Source organism: Thunnus albacares, chromosome 19, assembly GCF_914725855.1.
Source record: "Thunnus albacares chromosome 19, fThuAlb1.1, whole genome shotgun sequence".
In the NCBI taxonomy this organism is placed as follows: Eukaryota; Metazoa; Chordata; class Actinopteri; order Scombriformes; family Scombridae; genus Thunnus; species Thunnus albacares.
In genome coordinates this window covers 236,626-256,320 of record NC_058124.1, presented here as the reverse complement: position 1 = coordinate 256,320, position 19,695 = coordinate 236,626, and the positions used below count along the sequence as shown (strand labels likewise).

The 19,695-nt window shown below is 40.4% G+C and overlaps 1 protein-coding gene across 4 annotated transcripts in view; it reads left to right on the top strand.

Moving 5' to 3' along the window:
• Window positions 1–696: 696 nt before the first annotated feature.
• abcf1 (ATP-binding cassette, sub-family F (GCN20), member 1) overlaps window positions 697–19,695 on the top strand; it is a 26,050-nt gene continuing 7,051 nt past the window's right edge. The window contains exons 1-16 of one of the 4 annotated variants that reach the window (XM_044336404.1): window positions 697–944; window positions 4,555–4,601; window positions 4,735–4,812; window positions 8,328–8,451; window positions 8,544–8,578; window positions 8,666–8,749; window positions 13,313–13,363; window positions 13,664–13,747; window positions 14,957–15,013; window positions 15,114–15,194; window positions 15,278–15,373; window positions 15,630–15,752; window positions 15,871–15,971; window positions 17,156–17,241; window positions 17,339–17,478; window positions 18,496–18,644. In XM_044336404.1, the coding sequence (XP_044192339.1) occupies window positions 884–944; window positions 4,555–4,601; window positions 4,735–4,812; window positions 8,328–8,451; window positions 8,544–8,578; window positions 8,666–8,749; window positions 13,313–13,363; window positions 13,664–13,747; window positions 14,957–15,013; window positions 15,114–15,194; window positions 15,278–15,373; window positions 15,630–15,752; window positions 15,871–15,971; window positions 17,156–17,241; window positions 17,339–17,478; window positions 18,496–18,644 (1,397 nt within the window). In that variant the 5' untranslated portion in view covers window positions 697–883. Of the gene's footprint in view, window positions 945–4,551; window positions 4,602–4,734; window positions 4,813–8,327; window positions 8,452–8,543; window positions 8,579–8,665; window positions 8,750–13,312; window positions 13,364–13,663; window positions 13,748–14,956; window positions 15,014–15,113; window positions 15,195–15,277; window positions 15,374–15,629; window positions 15,753–15,870; window positions 15,972–17,155; window positions 17,242–17,338; window positions 17,479–18,495; window positions 18,645–19,695 lie in introns of all 4 variants that reach the window. The other 3 variants (XM_044336403.1, XM_044336406.1, XM_044336405.1) reach the window with 3 other exon arrangements.

The window sequence follows — 19,695 nt, the reverse complement described above, 5'->3', positions numbered from 1 at the left end:
ATACACAGATGGATCCAAGGATCCTAACACAGACAGCACAGGCTTTGCTTTGAGTATACCAACCTTACAAGTTTCTGTTAAAAGAAGAACATCAGATCATTTGTCAGTTTATACAGTCAAGATGATAACAATTGCAACAGCATTACAGTGGATAGAAGTTACAAATTAAAGAGGTTATTCTTTGGCAGCATAGTTGGGATACAGCAAACACAGGACGACACCTTTATGAGGTGCAGCGGGAAGTGGGCACAGTGAAGTTAGTCAAAAGAAGCACCAAAGAGGAGAACATCTTAACAAGGCTGAAGGTAGGACACACCAGGCTGAATAAAACACTGCAATTAATAAGCAAACATCCTTCAGGATTATCTGACCTATGACAAATAAAGGAATCAGTGGTGCAAGTCATTTTGCACTGCAATAGGTATTCTCGAGAGCGAGAATCATTAAAAAGACGAATCAGGAAGCTTGGAGTGGAAGAACTACTTGTTTTTTTTTCTCTTTTTCTCTGATTTCATTTATGGGGGTAGATAACTCTGGTTCAGACTCCAACATGGTAGTCAGCGGTAATGCGCCTTTACGCTAGTTGCCACCCGCCATAAAACGGAAAGAATAAGAATAAGAAGAAGAAGAAGAAGAAGAAGAAGAAGAAGAAGAAGAAGAAGAAGAAGAAGAAGAAGAAAAAGAAGAAGAAGAAGAACAACAACAACTACGTAATTCAACAGTTGGTGGCGATAGTGCTCCGAATGGTGGCAATTCGCCATTAAACAGGAAGAAGAAGAAGACCCGGCATCTGCTTCATCACGTCGTTGGGCCGCATGACATGTGTGCGGTAGATAAACCTCTAGCTACGTTATTTCTATAAAGTCGCAGTTTAAGTAACAAAATGCCGAAGAAAGTGAAAGAAGAAGCAGAGTGGGTGGACGATGAAGTCGCCCCAGCAGCGGGTGAGAGTTATGAGTTAATGTTGCGTGAGAAACTGGCCAGAAGGCTAGATAGCGTTACAGCTAGCGTAAACGTTAATTTAGCAGTAGTCCGGAGGTGTCGGTTAGACCAGACTCCATTGAAAATAATCAATTTTAACACTTATCCGCTTATTGGCAACGGTGTATATCTTGTCATAAACGAGGATAAGTTTTTCATGAATCGCAAGCATCTTTTGACTAATTCGGATGTAAGATGATCCGCCTATCGCCGTCAATATCAGTAAAATCGCAACTTTTGGAACTGAAATAAATTGCTCATGGGATAAATGGGGCCTTAAATGCTATTTATAATAGTGTTACAATGGCCATATTGGCATGAAGAGGCGAACTAACGGTTGATAAGTACTCAATCTAAACAAATGCTGTGGGATGTATGTAGAATTAACAGGCGGTTTTGCGAAAATAATGTTCTACCAGGAATGTATTGTTATCTGCGACCGCTACCGAAAACAAGATCATAATATTGCCGTATTTACGAATTAAGTTTGGTGTGACAGTATAACACATACATGGAGCTCATTTGGCCATTAAATGGGACTATGTCAATGTAAACAATATAAAAATAATGTGGCAGACAGCAGGTATGAAGGCATAGACTAATAGGGAACAATGTTATACTAAAAATACCAATATTTATTGTACAAAATATAGTTAGATATAATTAGTAAAATCCAACTTAATTGTAAGTGATAAATAAACTTTGGAATGGAATAGCGAACGGCGTGGTGTGTCTCAATGACTTCAGCTGAAACGTGCAGTTTCAGCTGTCCGTGACGCGTCTGTTCATTCATGAAAGTGATGCAATTCTGTTGTAAGCGTTGACGTGAAATAATGCGACAGTTTAGTCTCAATTTGACAGTAAAAACAGATACTATTTGGACTCCAGCCGTTATTTAATAGCTTTTTTTAAGTTAACGTTAGCAATACATTTAACTGTGTGAAATAATGTAGGTAATGCTAAAGTGCAAATGAAATGAAACCATGACAACGAGCTTAAAGTGCTGACTCTTAGGTGTTCAACATGCCTATTTGGTGAACAGTGTGGAACCCAAAAGCTCCTCATACAGATGACAAACGAATGGCAAAGATGAAGTGTGTTAGTATGGTGTTGTTCCACCACGAGCCTCCACAGTCAATCAATCATTTTCTTCTATATAGCGCCAAATCATAATAAAAGGCATCTCAGGGCACTTTTCACATAGAGCAGGTCTAGACCGTACTCTTTAATTCACAGAGACCCAAAAATTCCCCATGAGCAAGCACTTGGTCACAGCGGTAAGGAAAAACTCCCCTTTAACAGGTAGAAACCTCAGGCAGAACCCGGCTTGTGGTGGGCGGCCTGGAGAGAATTGTGCCTGTCCCCTAAACGCCTCTCATGCAAACTATTGGTAGACAGTACAATTTACTAGTCCTCCCTAAATGCCTCACCGGCAGGCTATCAGTAGATGCTACGATTTACGACAATTTTGAGTTGACTGGGAGTTGATCGGATGAACTGTAGTGCCCGTTCAAAACGTGCCTGAGACATCCTGCACTATGTCTTTAACATGCATACAAAGTTTCCACATGTGAGGAACGGGAATAAATGGTAAATGGACTGTACTTGTATATCGCCTTTCTAGTCTTCCGCCAACTCAAAGCGCTTTTACACCATGTGTCACATTCACCTATTCACACACATTCATATGCTGAATGGGTACAGATGCTACCATGCAAGGTCCCAACCTGCCCATTAGGGGGAACTAACCATTCACATTCATACACTGATGGCACAGCCATCAGGAGCAATTTGGGGTTCAGTATCTTTCCCAAGGACACTTTGACATGCAGACTTGAGTAGCCAGGAATCGGACTGCCGATCTTCCAATTAGTGGATGATCCGCTCTACCTCCTGAGCCAAAGCCAAATAGACTGTCTCTACTCTACTTTCTACTGTCTAAACTTTTTCCATTCATTCTCTATGGTAGTTCTCATCACTATGGGTGTAATCCCACCTCTGACCACAATATGGGTTGTAATGGCAGATTGGCGCTGTCCATATTTCCGCTCATTGAATCGTGCAGAAGATGCAACAGCAACGTTGTTTATGAGGTATTCTTATATATTTCTGAACGTGCCTGAGACATCTAAGTCTTGAACGTACATGCCGAGTTTCGTTCACAGTACACAGTTCTATGTTAGAGCTTAAGTCTCTTACATTTTTTCAAGTCATTATCACTACACATGTAATCCCACCTCTGATCACAGTGTGAGTTGCAATGGCAGAGTGACGCTGTCTGTATTTCTACTTGTTAACTTCACAGGCAGAAGAAGCAAATCAATGTTGTAGAAGCAACGTCTGAACGTGCCTGAGACATCGTGCGCTAAGTCTTGCACCTAAGTTACATGTTACAAATGACAGTGTTCATTTTGTTTATCTCCCCATTCGATACCGAGGGGGTGCATTTTCTTCACCTCAGAGTTGGTTCAAGTTGTTTAATGCTGCAGTGTGTGTTGGTCAGCCAGTCTCGTTTGTTACCCCAGGAGTTTCTAGTTCTTATCGATTACCAGTTTCCATTCCAATATGATTAAAAAAAAATCTCATGTTTAGATAACAAAAATATCTTTTATTCTTTTCAATTTTCAATTCATGGACTTGCATGCGATTCCATTCGTACTTTTTTTTGGAGGTCAGCGGACACGTCACTAGTAAACACGATTGCAGCATGATAACTTTCCAGAGTTGTAAAACCCAGTCTGTGAATATTACAAACTATTGTGCAGTGTTTTTCTGATCAGCCTTTAAAGGCAATAATCTGTTACTCCAACCGGACTTGCTGGATCATATTTCATTGTCTCACTGGCACTTTAAACAACACAAACACAGCCCATTGTATTGTTTTACACAGTGCTGTTTTCAGTCTGAATGCAGCTGAGGAGTTCTTGTACACTGCTGAACGACAAGAAAAAGTCAAAAAAGAAAAGTGACAGCTGAATTACAACAGGAAACAGTCACATACATACATACACGGTGTGTCACGGCTTGGTATCACTGGCTCTACTGGACATGCTAGAGAGGTGCTAACGCTGACTGATGACACACTTGGAAACTGACACTGTGCTTAAATGTTTGGTCAGATTTGATGTGCAACCTCGCTTACAGCTAATTAGCTTCCTGCATGCATTTCTTTCATAAAGTGAAGCCACACTTCAGAGCGTTTATCTTTTAAGTGTTCCATCTTTCACTCAGTACTGTTGTGATAGCTATATATGCTTGTATATAAATAAGCCAACATGCTGTTGTGTTTCTGCATGATGGAGACATATTATGGCATATAGCCACGTCTTTGAAGATATGTAGCGCGTTTAGGAACCAATAAGCAGAATCGAAATTAAAATTTCTTGGAATCCTTTGGAATCGGAATTTCGGAACCGGTTCTAATTTGGAACCGGTCCTTGACACCCAACTCTAGTGGCCAGTAATACAAAGGGAGCCCACCTTTGAGTTAGATAGGCAGGGATAACCCTGTTTACTTTCCCAGATCACTGATGTTTATTGTTTTTGTGTTAACACTCTGTTTTCTTCCAGCAGAAAAAACTGTGAAAAAGGGGAAGAAAGATAAAAAGGGGAAAAAGAGTGTGAGTGCTTACAAATACTGATTTTTTTTGTTTGTTTGTTTGTTTTCAAGTATTAAATTGCTTTATAGCTGATGATTTGTACCTGTGGCCTAATGCCTCTCATTGGATTTGCTGTGTGAATCTTTTTCTCCAGTTCTTTGAGGAACTCGCCACAGATAGCAAACCCGAAAAGGCAGTTGAGGTGGCTGTGAAAGACACGCAAGGAAAACAGGTAATCTTCACTCTGAAAGTATGTATTACACTAATGGGATGACTGATGGTGCACCGTGTCGGCTAATGGAACTCTTTAGGCTTGCGGCAAATGAAGTTCTCAATTACTCTGTTTAACGTTGTCAGATGAGGCTAACCCATTGTTACTAAAAATGGGGAAAGAACAGATGAGACCTTTCTTGGTCTTGAGAAGCCGCAGCATTTATTAACTGACACACTGTAGCCTGTACTGTACATTTACTGCCAAATTGACAACATACTGCTCACCTTTTAGTCTGCTCTGCTCGCATTCACCGTCACTTTTCTGCTGCTTGCTCTCTCACTTAACCACTCACTTGCTTAAATACTGCTCTGTTCCTTAAAAGGAGCTACGCTACCAGGAGTTTCCCAGGCAATGACACAGATGTTGACTCATGTTTTGAAACAGCGCTGCTCAGAGGCTCCCAAATGCTATTGATTACCAAATGAATGGGTAATTGGCATTGTTTTTCGCATTTAAAAAATATTTTTTTGACCTGTCGGGGGTTCTTGTTAGGGTTCTCTGTACAAGTATATGGGAAACACTGAGAGGTATGATGTGGAACGAAGGTCCCTGGCTGAAATTGTACCAGGGACTTTGCAGTTATCGGTATACACCTGAACCATTTGGCTACTGGGGTGCTCCAGTGTGCTGGTAGTTTTAACATGTTGGTCTCATGTTTAAAGAGGCTCCCAAGTCACTTTTCTGTAATGCCCCATATTCACCTGGTATTAACATGTGATCTGCATCTGGATAATGACATCTGATTGGTCTTTGTATTTACACCTGGTATTAAAATGCATTCTACTTTTCTCAGTTGTGCCCACATTGTGATGGGATCTCAATATGAAAATTAGTCAGGTGGAGCTGGCAGACTTGTCAACAAATATGGAGCATCCCAGATCAAAGAAACTGCAGCCATGAAAGGACGTCATTCATTTCTAAATTGCGGGAAGACTTGTAGCTACAGCTACTACTTGTAATTTTTGTGGGACTTGCTTTAGTTGACAAGAAGAGGCGGAGCTAGGTGACCTTTCAACTTACAGGGCCTTTTTTTTCGCCTCTCACGAACTAGTGCAGTGCCCATTTAAAATATGCCTGTTCAGAATGGGCCTATTGCTTGGCCACAGGTATTGCTGCTTCAACGCATAGAAAAATTAATACTGTTGATGTGAGGTGTGAATGAGTGTACCAACAACATGAAAGAAACTAACATTCTATTATACAGTGAATCTTTTCTAATTTCAAGTAAGTATTCAAGTATGGACGGTTCTGGAGATATGCAAAGGACATACAGACAGACAGTGTCCTTGTTTTATAGTTCGATGTGGTCATGCAGTACAGATTGCATTTACACCTGCTGAGATCTGATCACAATGCGAGCCTGACCACTTCCAAATGTGGTCTGGCTGATCTGATTACATTCCAATCACTATGCGTTCTGAGTGCATTAACCTGTGTTTTTTTTCTTCATCCAGATAACGTATCCAGATACAGATTGCATGTTAGTGCCAGGTGTTAAATGGGGTATAAAAAGTAATGATTGAAGAGGTTGGACCTAGCAACATTTCTTCCAAGTCTGAATTAATTGAATGAACTGTGCTGTTCTACCCTCTTAAGAGCAGCATTGAGTGCTCCGTTGGTACACAGGATGTGCACAGTGTTGAGTATAGGTCACCCACATTTTGAAAGAGCTCAACACTACAGAGGAAAATAGACTCATGCACCAGTGTAAACAGCTGTATTGATTAAAGCAGATCTGTCAGATGTGCAACTGAAAATGCTTTCTGTGTAGACACAGTGTAAGACATTCACGCAGAGCAATCACACACCTTTTCTCAATTTTTCTCATTTTTCCACATTATGAAAATCTAGCAAAAGGCTTTACATACAGCATGCAGGCAAAAAGGAATTGAAGCACACCTAATGTCTTAACATTTTGAACCAGAAGTCATTATTTTAAACAATAGATAAAGCCAGAAATATTGTATGTCAGAAATATGACTCTTGATTTCTTCTAACATACATGCCAGCTTACTGTAAAATAGGCTGCGCTTTGGTTTACTATATGCAGTGTTTAGCCTTTTTTGTTAAAAAGCTATATGGTCTGGCCAGTGAGCAGTAAGCGAGACAGTGTGAGTTCTTCTCATTGTTTTCAAGTTGCACTTTCCTCCGATGCACCTGTCACATATTCAGGTGTGCAGGGATTTTTTTTTTAGTAGTGTTGTAAATGTAAAATTATTATTATTATTAATTAATTATTTATTCATTTATTTACAATCTTTTGAAACTTAAACCTCAGTTGAAGTTAAGGTCAGTTTTGGTTGGATATTATATCCTTTTTTTTAATATATGTTTTTGTGTTGCTGTCTTGACAAATTCCGAACCAAGAATTTGCACTGAAATATTCAATAGTTTCTAGAGATACTATTGGCAGTCATACTGAATGAATACATTCAGGACATCCAGCTTTGGATGATGTAATAGTCATGATCGGGCCGACGCTATTTCAGCCATAACTCTAATGTAGCCCATCTCACCTTGTAAATGGTCACACAGTTTAATAAGGTGCTGCAGAGATTTAATGAACTGAAGGAGAAGCTTTTCATACAGTACAAAGCAGTTGTGGACAGCATACTGTAAGAATCACCCACATTCATTTACAGATCAGTAGAGATGCTTTAACCACATTAAATGTTATTTTCCGTACTGATTTTGGTTGGAGAGTGTTTAAGTAACTTATTTATATTTAAAGCACTAATCCATTATTTCAGCACTTTTACAGCAAGTATTTAGTTTGCTCTTGTTGATAAAAATCACCAAGTGGCAGCTGAGTGACTTTGCTCCCAAAACAGACATGGTTCTGAGATGTCTAAGACCCATTTTCCACAAAAACACCAACAACTCGCTTTGTGCTGCCTATTTGTGCGTCTCCTCCCAGCAGTTCACTGTGCATGCAGCACTGGGCACCATAATACCACACAGATGGACAAAGCAAATTTCAAGGTCAGGAAAATACCAAATTGTCCATGTGCTGGGCTGGTCGTTGCACTATCACGAAAAAGTAGGGCCCAATGTTGTATTTGGTGTTCAAATTATTTATCAGTTCAGATTATTTAATCTGAACTGGCAGCCATAATGGGCTACTCACAGTCCTCTGTGTTGTGATTATATTTGGATTTAAAGGTCCAACATGTTAGAGTACGCTTAGACATTATCGCTGTGACCGCAATACCTGGCTTAGACGTTGCCACTTTATGACGATAACACCTGAAATGGGGGGACAAATTGTCTTGTTCTCCACCCCACTCCGGCGCCAGTGATAGTTGCATCTTATTTTTGACATTTATTATTTATTTACACACATTATATTGCAGATATTGGGTTGGTGCTCATTACAGATCAACAATGTCAATATCAGCTTCTAAATCCCCTTCTCAAACCTCAAGACTTGGATAGCCTTCTGTCTAATTTCAATTTAAAATTGTTCTTTTAAGCCTCAGAAAAAGAAGAAAGACCGACGGAAAGGAAAAGGTGGAGATGCAGATGAGGACGATGAGGACGTCATGCTGAAACTGAAGAATCTCTCAGTGCAAGCGAGTGATGAGGAAGATGAGCCAGGTATGATGTTTCAAGACTGCTCTGTGTGAAATGATTTCTTCTCTCATACTTGTACAGTGGTTGTTCAGTGTGTTTGTCTTTCCGCCCCACAGTCCTCGCCCCCAGTAAAGGAAACAAGAAGAATAAGGTTTGTCATTAGTCTGCATTGGCACACTGTCCTTCACCTCCACCCTCCTTATTCCTGGCAGTGTAAAACATATCTGCTGTTCTTCAGGGTGGAAACATCTTTGCTGCTCTCAGCCAGGGCCAGAGTGATGAGGATGAGGACGCTGATTTGGATGAGGAACCAGTAAAAAAGGTACAGTTCTGGACTTCACATGGCTTCAAATGACCACGGTGTTTATTGAATTGAGAGGGGACATATTATGCTTTTCCTTATTTTCAGCCATATATAATGTCACAATGTCGAATGTTCATGTTAAAATTGGCCGATGTGTCAAATAACAAGGTAAATGTATGTAGCAGTAATCCCTTTGTGCAAAAAGCACCGGCTTCAGATTGCTCTGAATGCTGTTTCCAATGGTTTTTTTTCTACTTTCAGCCCGAGCTGACGTCAGCTCATGACAGATTTATGTATTTGAACATCTGCTACATGCACAGCGTGCAAGTTCACTACCCTGCCCTGGGGGTTGTCACGCTGAGCCATGACTCCATTACACAGCACAGCAAAGTCAAATCAGTAGTTTACTTGTTGGAGGTGTGCTGGTCGTCTGCAGCTCTTCATAAAACATCTCATTGGGGCTGTTTGTACTTGTACTATTCCTCCCTGCATTATTTCTAACTGATTTGCTGCACAAATAGTTCAAAATATCTCCATGTGTTTTTTTTCATTTCCTGTAAATTCTTCACAATAAAAGTCTCCCATTATTTAGTCATTTTAAAAGCTTTTAATGTGAAGCAGTAAAGCAAGAAATGTTTGGTTTGCATTGGCGGTGAAGTTACACAACTCTGATATGTAAAGCTGGCCAATCAGAATAGAGTGGGCTCATGGAGAGGGGGTCCTTAAAGAGACAGGAGCTAAAAACGGCCTGTAAAGAGAAACTGTATATACTGAGGGGCTGCAAAAAGGACCAGTATGAGATAAATAAGGAGTTTTTTCAACTATGAATCACGCAAAGCTACTTAAGTGGAGTCCAAAAATAAAAATTTAGAGCTGAAATGAGCATAATAGGTCCTCTTGAAGTTTGACTGCATGTGTCTCCTCTTCATGTAATTTGCTATAATCAACGCAAGTCCTGCATTTGTCCCGACCGTTCACCTTCCTGCCACCAGGAAGAAATATGAAATAATGGGCCCCTGGACACAGGTTTCCAAACACCCTCATTCTAACAGGGTAGACATTGATCATGATGGAAACACTAGATCTTGACTTTTTTTTTTTTTTTTTTTACATTTTTACTTTAAAATGATAGGAATAGGAAGCCTAATTACCATATTGGCCCGAGTATAAGGTAAACCCTGATTATAAATCGACCCCCCCTTTTTCCAACAGCTGTTTTTGGAAAAAGACTCTCTGAAGATACATCACACTTTAACAATCATCCAGTTTCTCTGAGAAACTGTTAATTCTTGAAGCCTTTTCTCTTGTAAAAGTGAAACTTTCCATTAAAACAGAATGTAAATCCCACGTTTTTGTATCTTCTCTATCAGTCACACACTCGCACACTCTTCTGTCAGGCTCTTGGAAGTGGTCAAAATTAGGGATGCATGATGTTGGATTTTTTGCCGATATCCGATATGCCGATATTTCCAACTCATTGTGGCCGATTGCCAATACCGATATATGCACATATTTTTTCCAGCTGGCTGAGGAGACTGTTATGCATGCAAGCAAAGCTTGTACTAAGTATGATCAAGAAAGACAATATATGAAGGAAGAATTTAGGAAGACTGGATTCAGGGGCTCAGCATTAAAACAAAAAACTTGCCAAGTGGGTGAAGCAGTAGAGTTTTCTTTGAGTTTATTAGACAGACAAGATTAATGTGTAGGATTTAATCTCTGGTCCACATTCCGGAGCAGAAAGTGGCGGTGTTGCACCTAATACGCTGGTTGCCAACTGCCTTTATAAACCAAAAAGAAGAAGATGAAGTTTTTTTATTTTTCAAACAGAATGGTACATCCTGTCAGCCAACGGATTTCTTATCTGTGCAGCTGAACACCGCAGCACCTCGATGGACTATTTCACCCTGATGGTCCCGGTGCGTCCTCCGCAGGCTCCACTTCACTCAGCTGCCCGTCAGACCCGCTGCTTCTTCCCACTTTAACCTGAATAACAAATCGGGGCTCGCTGGTCCAGTTGGATCCACATGGAGAGCCGGGGCTAATGTTAGCTGGGAGGCTAGCGGAGCGTTAGCCGCAGCATGACCGGAGGAGCCAGCTAGCCTTCGATAGCCTCCCAGCTAACGTTAGCCCTGGCTCTCTATGTGGAGCACCGAGCCCCGGTTTGTTATTCAGGTTAAAGTGGGAAGAAGCAGCGGGTCTGATGGGCAGCTTGAGTGAAGTGGAGCCTGTGGAGGAAGCACCGGGACCGTCAGGGTGACACAGTCCATCAAGGGAAGCACAGCCAGGTGGCGGAGAGATGGCGACATATCGGCCTCTCATAACCAGCAGAATTTGCCGATGCTGATATTTCATTTTAGAGCTTTTATCGGCCAATACCGATGACGTGCTGATAATATCGTGCATCCCTAGTCAAAATGATTTTCTCTAGCAATTAGCATTTTTCAGGCTGTCTGTTTGAGCTCCTCATCATCTGTGACAGCAGTATTTCTCTGCTGTTTGACAGATGATTCAGTCCTTGCTGTGTGACGGCATTTTCGCTTGTCATGAATTTATGTCCTCTGCAGCAGAAGAACACGTTACAGGAGCCTTCAGAAACTCCTGCACGTTAAACCGGGCTAACCAAACTCTTTTAGTGCTGACTCTAACATAAACAGAATGGAAGAAACTTGCTAGCCTAGCAACATTAAGGCTACAAACAACTCATAATTCATCACTCTCTGATGGATATATGATGTTGTGAACATGTAATTGTCTAGTCCCTGAATGTATGATGACCCCTACTTTTTCAAACCTAATTTTCAGAAGAAAATATTGTTTTATATTCGGGTCAATACGGTAGATCAAATAGTTTAAAGTCAGTCTCAGTAATAATGGAGAATGAAAGAATATAAGAGCAAACTGCCACCAAAACTACACTTAAGTATGCCAACTGAGTCACTTGTTTGTTGTTTGACTTTTTGTCCAGATCTTAATTTTTGAGATCAATTTTTTGTTGTTGTTTTTTTCAGATGATCAGTATCATCTGATGTGAAAAGAAAAGTATTGTGATAAATGTTTTAGCTGTATCGCCCAGCCCTATGTTCTTACCAGTACAGCCTCACACCCAAGCTCAAAACATTATAGAGCTTTGGCTTTCCAACAACAAATCTTAACAGCAGTCATAATACCCAGAAGGTCTGGCTTTGGGGCCCTTTGAACCCTTTTCAGCTTAGGTTTTTGGTGTGTCACCATACTTTTCCTGTTAATTCCCTAACATGCAGTATGTCTGCCCACTAATACTTTTGTAGGCATACATACTGTATAGTTCCTTATATGTGAACTAACAGACAGTCTTTGTTTTACCGAGTGGCCACGTTTGTGAAATACTACTACTACTAATACTACTACTCTGCTCTGCTTCTATATTTATTCATCTCCACATTTATATAAAGTGTATGTACAGATATGCCATATTCATGTCATGTTTGATTTACTGAAGGGAGAAAATGACACTAATGTTGAAAACATGCTGAAAAAATTAAATGCAAAACATGGCAATTATGTACGTATAGCCTTGATATATAGTAGTTCATTAATAGAGCAAATATTTCTAATAGGATTGGCCAATAATGCAATATTATTGACTATTACTTTCAGTAGAATCATATTGTGGTGATATGATCATATCATATGATTGTTCTTCACAATAATGTTGTTTTCTTCCGTGTGTGCTGCACACAGCGCAGCACAGGAGAGACAGTTACTGTACGTGCAATAAAAGCCTTGTGAGTTAAAAAGTCAATAAGAAAAAGCTTTTAAAAGATAAGGCGCTTCACACAGAAGCGAATGAAGAGTGAGTCTGTTGCATCAGCTGCGCTGATCTGAATACATGGCGGGAAATCGCCACTGGCAAGCAGTTTATGATAATTACAATGCTGCAAATGCAAGGGCTTTCATCGGCAGACCATAGGCCCAGTCACCATTATGTTACCTCATTTGGGGATAGATAGTTATTTAGTGATTTAACAGACATTTATTTAAATGAAATCTTCGAGATTGTAACTTGAAGATGAATATATTTAGTGGAAATCATGAAAATGCAGCTGTTTCTGACTCATCCTGCAGAAGACTGGCCATGTTAAAACTGTCGATGAACTACAGTGTCATGACTGCAGTTTTGTGACAGGCATGTTTGTGCCTTTACTTTAGATTTACTGTAAATGAGCTGCTGGGGTTAAAACACAAATCTGGCTTAAACACTATCATACTGGGCTCTGGTATATGTAAAGCTCTTAATATGAGCACAATAAGAAGGAGAAGTGGCCCTCTTGAATTCAGTTGTTCATTAAGTTAAAAATGTGAACCTTTCCTGCAGTTGTTCAAATATGAATGAATGTGGCATAAAAGCAGTTTGTGGTGGTATTTGGGACTTAACAGGCACAAGAGTGAAACCTGATAATGAATACTAAAGAGGAATAATGTGTTGTCTTTTGAAATTGATGCTTGCAACCGCAACTTCTCTGCTTTGACAGATTTATGAATCTGTATTCTCTTAAAGCACTGGGTATATCTGTACTTATCTGTGCATCTTTGATACAGGAGGTTGAGAAGGGCAAGAAAAAAGATAAATCTAAGCCTAAGAAAGTGAAGGTGGGTGCTGGAAAATCTCTATTTCCCTTTTATCATCTTTCTATTTCCTCCCTTTTAACCTCTCTCCTCAGTCAACTAATTTTTCCATGGACAAATATTACTGGAACATATATAGGCATCACACAGATCATTTTCTTTTTCTTTCATCTTTTCATGTCTGACATGTTTCCTCTGTCATCTGCCTTGCACATCACAGGTTTTTTATAACCTGTAATCTAAAATGTAAAATAACTGAATCATTCTGAGCCTCTTGACATAACTAACTTTGCTGATGGTGAATTGTGTGTTTGATCTTGTCAGGCTGTATCCGATGAGGAGGATGAGGCAGAGAAGGATAATGAAAAGAAAACTTCAAAGACCAAGGCAGAAGCCAAGCTGTCCAAGGTGGGTGCAGCTTCATAATATCTATGACAAGAACACATTAGAAATACAAAAATCGCAAATTTAGCCACTAGTAAAATAAGCATCATTATTTTCTTATATTATTACTGATAAGAATGATGGGTGAAACTATGAAAATAATACCCACGTTTTAATAAACAAGAATAATCCTTTAAATTAGCCTTAAAAGTAAGAGCAGCTGTGTAACAATGTTTTAGTATATTTGTTTTAGTAAATATGGCATAAAGTGGGATATGTAGCCAACCTGTGTGGATGAATGACATTGCACAGTGCTGAAAAACAAGTGAGTGCCCTGCTTATTTCTTGCTTACATATTAAGAACAGACAGATACTTAAATATAACAAACCATTCAACATTTATTAAAATGACAATACATGTTTTTGAAAAATGCGCTCACTTACTTTCTTACAACACATACGTGTTAATCAGTGAGCTCTAGATGTTTGGCCAGAGCCAGGCCAGCTGTTTCTCCCTTATTCCAGTCTTTATGCTAAGCTAGGCTAACCACATTGGGGTGCCCGGAGAGCCTTTGTTGGCAGCCTATGCCCAAAGTGGGCCACAGGCTTTAATGGAATAATAGGCTAACCATATCCTGACTCCAACTTAATACACAGACAGGAGACAAATTCCACAGTCCTTGTTTTGAGTAAAAATGCATGCTTAAGTTAAGCTGAAGCTAGTATGAGCTTCAGTTGTGAGCTATCCTCATCTGAGAGATTCTACTCTTTGGCATGTTCTCTCAAAAATACATATAGGAATGAGAGTATTATATGAAGACAGACTTGAAAAAAATCAGAACCTGGTCTTTAAGTTAAAGTGGCTATAATTGATATTTTTATAGTAAGAAAGAACAAAATGACAACGTATAATGTGAGAGGCTTTGCTTGTACTGATGAACCTCGAAAGAATTGTCAGCGACTCTGGAGCTCCCTTCAGCTTCATGGAGTTTTATTGGAGTTTCAGTTCACAACTTTATTGTTTTGCTTCACTCTCAGTGTGCTCATAGTGTCGTTTTGGGCCACAGCAGGCAGCTGTTTTCAGGGAAAAAGTTCTAAAAAGTCGCTGTACACTACCTGCTCAACACCAAAAGACAAACAGACAGTTGGCTGTAGACTAGCTAGCTGGTGAATATAGCGGCGCATTTAGCAGTTAAAGAGCCAGATATTTCCCTAAGGAGTTCTGTTTTGTAGTCACCAGAGAATGATGAGGACGAGAAGCCAAAGAAGGGGAAGAAAGACCAACAGAAGGTGAGTAATAAGCCCTGATGTTGGTTCTGTTTATTCCGTTTTTCTTTCATTTTCAGCATCTTCCAGGTAACCATGTTGTGATTTCACTCTGTCCATGTAGAAAGGAAAACCATCTGAGCGCCCCCGCAGCGAGGATGAAGATGAGGGACAGGAGAATAGTGACGGAGGTGACATGATGATGGTATGTTTGTCTTGCCAGGCTGTCCCTTCTGTCTCTGCTCTGGATCAGTGTTTGAACTTTTATCTGTCTCTGGCTGTAATCAGAGTGCTGAGGATGTCATTGCGGAGCAGGCTAAGCAACAGGATGATGACCCGTTTGCTAACCTGAGCAAAAAGGAGAAGAAGAAGAAGAAGAAACAGGTAATCACATTATAGTCTGATGCATTTACCTTGTACAATTTCATTTCAGAAAATGGTATCACATAAAAACAACCTCTTATTTAAAGGGGAATTACAGACAGTTTAGGTCTTGGTCAGTGCTACTCAACTGTGAAAACAGTTTCCTGTGGCTCTGGAGGAGCTTTGTCAATTCTCAGAAAGTAACCCTGATGATGTGTTCAGGTTTATTTTGCGTTTTTTGATTCTTATAAGTCTGTGTTGATGTGTTTGATTACAGATGGAGTATGAACGTCAGGTGGCCAGTGTTCGTGCTCAGAATGACTTGGAGGGAGATTTCTCTATTTCCCAGGCTGAGATGTCCTCCAGACAGGCCATGCTGGAGAATGCCTCTGACATCAAGGTTACCTATCTTACAGTCTTCTCAATGATGAAAAAGTTCTTAATATGCTTTAAACCCTGAAAGAAGAGTTTTGCATGTTGCATATACTGTAGAAACGGTCTCTATTTGTGTTCTTTAGCTGGAGAGGTTCAGCATATCTGCCCACGGCAAGGAGCTTTTTGTCAATGCTGACCTTCTGATAGTGGCAGGAAGAAGATATGGTTTGGTTGGACCAAATGGGTAAATACCTTTTTTTTTTTGTTTTGTTTTTTATTAAACAATGACTGGCTGTGAATACAAACACAGACCTAACGACTTTTACTTAACTTTGAGTTATTTTATATGATCACACTCTGATTAGGATGAATCTGGTGAAGGTGCTTTCTGCCATACTGAACACGTTACTGTGGCACTGGAGCATTTTTCAGTTGTGAAACTCAGTCCACATATACTTGGATTATGCAACATGATGGGTACATTATGATGGCAAAAACAAGATGAGCGTCATACACTGATGGCAGAGGCTGCCATACAAGGTGCCAGCTTGCTCATCAGGACTGATACAGCATACAGGAGCGATACTATCCAAAGCGCCCCATAATGTTTCTGTGCTCACCCATTCTCACACACATACACACACACACACACTTTGGGGTTCAGTATCTTGCTAAAGGACACTTTGGCATGCGGAATGGAGGAGCCAGGGATTGAACCACCAACCCTCTGATTAGTGGACAGCCCGCTCTACCTCCTGAGCCACTGCCACCCTCTAAATTGTGAATATTAAAATAGGTTACATAAACAGGTTTGAATAACTTTTATGACTTCTGGTCAGATCTTTTTAGAGTGACATTATTTATTTTGAAGCACAGGAGAGAATGCTTTACAGCTCCAGGGCTAAGCTGTAGCTAACTTCCCCCCCTCAACATACTAAGCTGCTGGTCAACAAAACTTGCAAACTTTGCTTGGTTGTGGAATAGCTGTAGCATTTAATTTCTCACAAACTAGATCATACTGGACATTCTCTGTTACATTTACAGTTTACTGCTAATGTTCATCACACTTGTCTTATTGGCAGTGTCTCCTTGGTTCTTTTCTTTTCTGTTCTTTTGATATGCAACAACAAGTTGCATAATTATATATACATTTTCCCCACCTGCAGTCACACCAAATAAGCATTTTAGTGTGGAGTGCACAGTTTACTGTCACATTACATAATTTCCTCCACTGTCCTCCAGACTTATAAAAATTCAAGTCATTTTCAGTGGCACAATGCACTGTCAAAGTCTGAATTGTTTTCCCTGCAGTATGACCAGAAGCCAGCTCACTATGGCTTGTTATAGTAGCCAACATCTATCTTGATGTTCACCTGTACGTTGATAAGAAATGATTCAGTCTTCTCTTTTCTCCGTCTTGTCTTTCAGCAAAGGAAAGACCACATTACTGAAACACATAGCCAACAGAGCTCTCAGTATTCCACCCAACATCGATGTTCTGCTGTGTGAACAGGGTGAGTCAGAATGTGCTCTGTCATTTCTTTCTCTTCTCGTCTCTGTCCATGCCGTTCTGTCCCACTCACTCTTTTGTGTGTGTGTGTTTTCCACCAGAGGTGGTGGCTGACGACACGCCGGCAGTGCAGGCGGTGCTGAAGGCAGACACCCGCCGTCTGAAGCTGCTGGAGGAGGAGAAGCAGCTCCAGGCGCGTCTGGAGAAGGGAGAGGACAGTGTGGCTGAGAGACTGGAGAAGGTGAGTGAGTGTACCACTGTAGTGTAATATTGTAAAGCCAAATACAGCAAGGTAAACAAATACCAGTTACTTTTTCAGTTAGTCAGGACAGCTTGCAGCATCAGTGCCTATAAGATAGTGTTTTCTTGGTTTTTCATCCCAGTACCATGGGGTGTAAAGGCCAATCCACATAGAGAGCATTTTTAGAAGTATTTTGACAGATACCATTTATCAAATTTATCAACCCGCACTGATTTTGACAGATGTGAGATGTGTCATCCAACAACCCGCAATTTTTTTGCACTCTCAATTTTTTTCTCTTTGCTGCACTTATTGACAGGTAATCTGTAGCACTGAAGCAATGAATCAATAAATAAAAACAATGTTGATTTCTCTCTGTGAAGCCTACATGAATGTCAGCTGTCAGTCAGCCTGGTGAAGACCTTTTGGCTGGCCACAGACAGCTGGTTCTGAAGACAGTGATGGTGTGACAGTGTGAATTGAGCAGACAGAACACCTCAATAGTGCTTATGTGTTGCTCTAGTATCTACACTGGTGTTAAAACTGCACTGATCAACATTTTTTAATTAACAGTGTGTCAAATGACTGTGTCAAGTGAGAGGTGTCACTTGTAGCGATGAACCCATAGAAAACTGTTACCAATTCTGCAGCTCATCTCAGCTCTACAGCGTATTTTAACCTCTTTTAGCTCATTGTTTTGGTTTCATGGCAATTTTACTGTTTTGGTTCTGTGTCACTGCTCTCATAATCTGGTTTCCAGCAGCAGAGGTGAACACTGTCCACTGTAAACATTCATCACAATTTACAGACTGACTTCATTGTTAAACCTCTGTGGTCTGTACTTGCTGTTGTTGTACACCCAGTTTTCCTGTGTAGTGAGGGATTTAAAGTGACATTTCAGGTGTGCTTACTTTCAGTTTGACCTCCAAATGAAGTGGTTTAGATAGTCTGGCTGCTGACTCACTTACAGCCTGTCAGATCATCTGACTGCTTGTGTTTCTCCTCCTCGTCCAACAGGTCTATGAAGAGCTGAGGGCCATTGGAGCTGCAGCAGCTGAGGCGAAGGCCCGAAGGATCTTGGCTGGTCTGTCATTTACCCCTGAGATGCAGAACAGACCTACCAAGAGGTTCTCCGGAGGTTGGAGAATGAGAGTCTCCCTTGCCAGGTACATATCACAAACTTCTTGTATGGAACTGATCCAACATTAACCAGTCAGAAATAGTGCTGGGCAGCACACCAGTTCATCCGGTATACCAGTTTTAATTTCCCGTATGATATGAATTTTTCATTTATTACAATACGGGTGTATAGCTGAAACAATTGCTGTAACTGTTCAAAAGGCAGCAAAATATATAATATTTTTCTGGGCAAAGAACGCTACAGTCAGGGCAAGCTGTGTAGAGTATATTAAGAGGGGACCCCTATTAAGTGCGTTATCTTCTTACTAACCGTTATAACTTTATAACAGAACAATTAATAACCCACAACTAACTCTCTTTAACAGTGCAAAACACCATTGCACACATCAATTTGTGACACATAAACAATTTGTAACACTAATAATTGCACAAAATTACAGTGTGCAGGGTAACAACATGCTTGGGTACAGGTCGCTAGCTAGTCAGGGAGCTCAGTTATTGAGATTCTAGAGATTCAGATTGAGATTTGGGCAAACGAGGCCTCATGCATAATGACGGTTACCGGGGCAACCTCCATTAGTCTCCTGTCACTGCACTTACTTACTGTACTTTTTTTTAGTTTCCTTACAGTCTAACCACAGTGAAAGTCAGCCTTATACATGTAAACGAAATAGGGCTGTCATTCAACCAAATTTTCATTGGATGAATAATCTCTGTTACTTTCATAAGGAGAGAAGTGCTACATCAATAGCCTTCTAGGATTAATCCATTATTTCCTGCGGTGGGAGGGACAGACTAACAAATTACCTGTGAAAAAACACCCCTGTTGTTTTCACAACTTTGAACTCGCCCCAACCTAATGGAGACTGCTAGGTCTCAACATTTACTAAACATACTGAATGATTACTGAATCAGTGTTTCTCCTATAATTATAACCCCCGTCAGGCCAAAAAAAATTTTTAATGCCAAAATAACGCCAATATCCTTTCATTCTGAAATGAATAGCGTTTGGGAGCCTCTGTGCAGTCCTGTTCCTGTATGCGAGTCATCCTCTGTGTTGTTACCTGGGGAAACTAG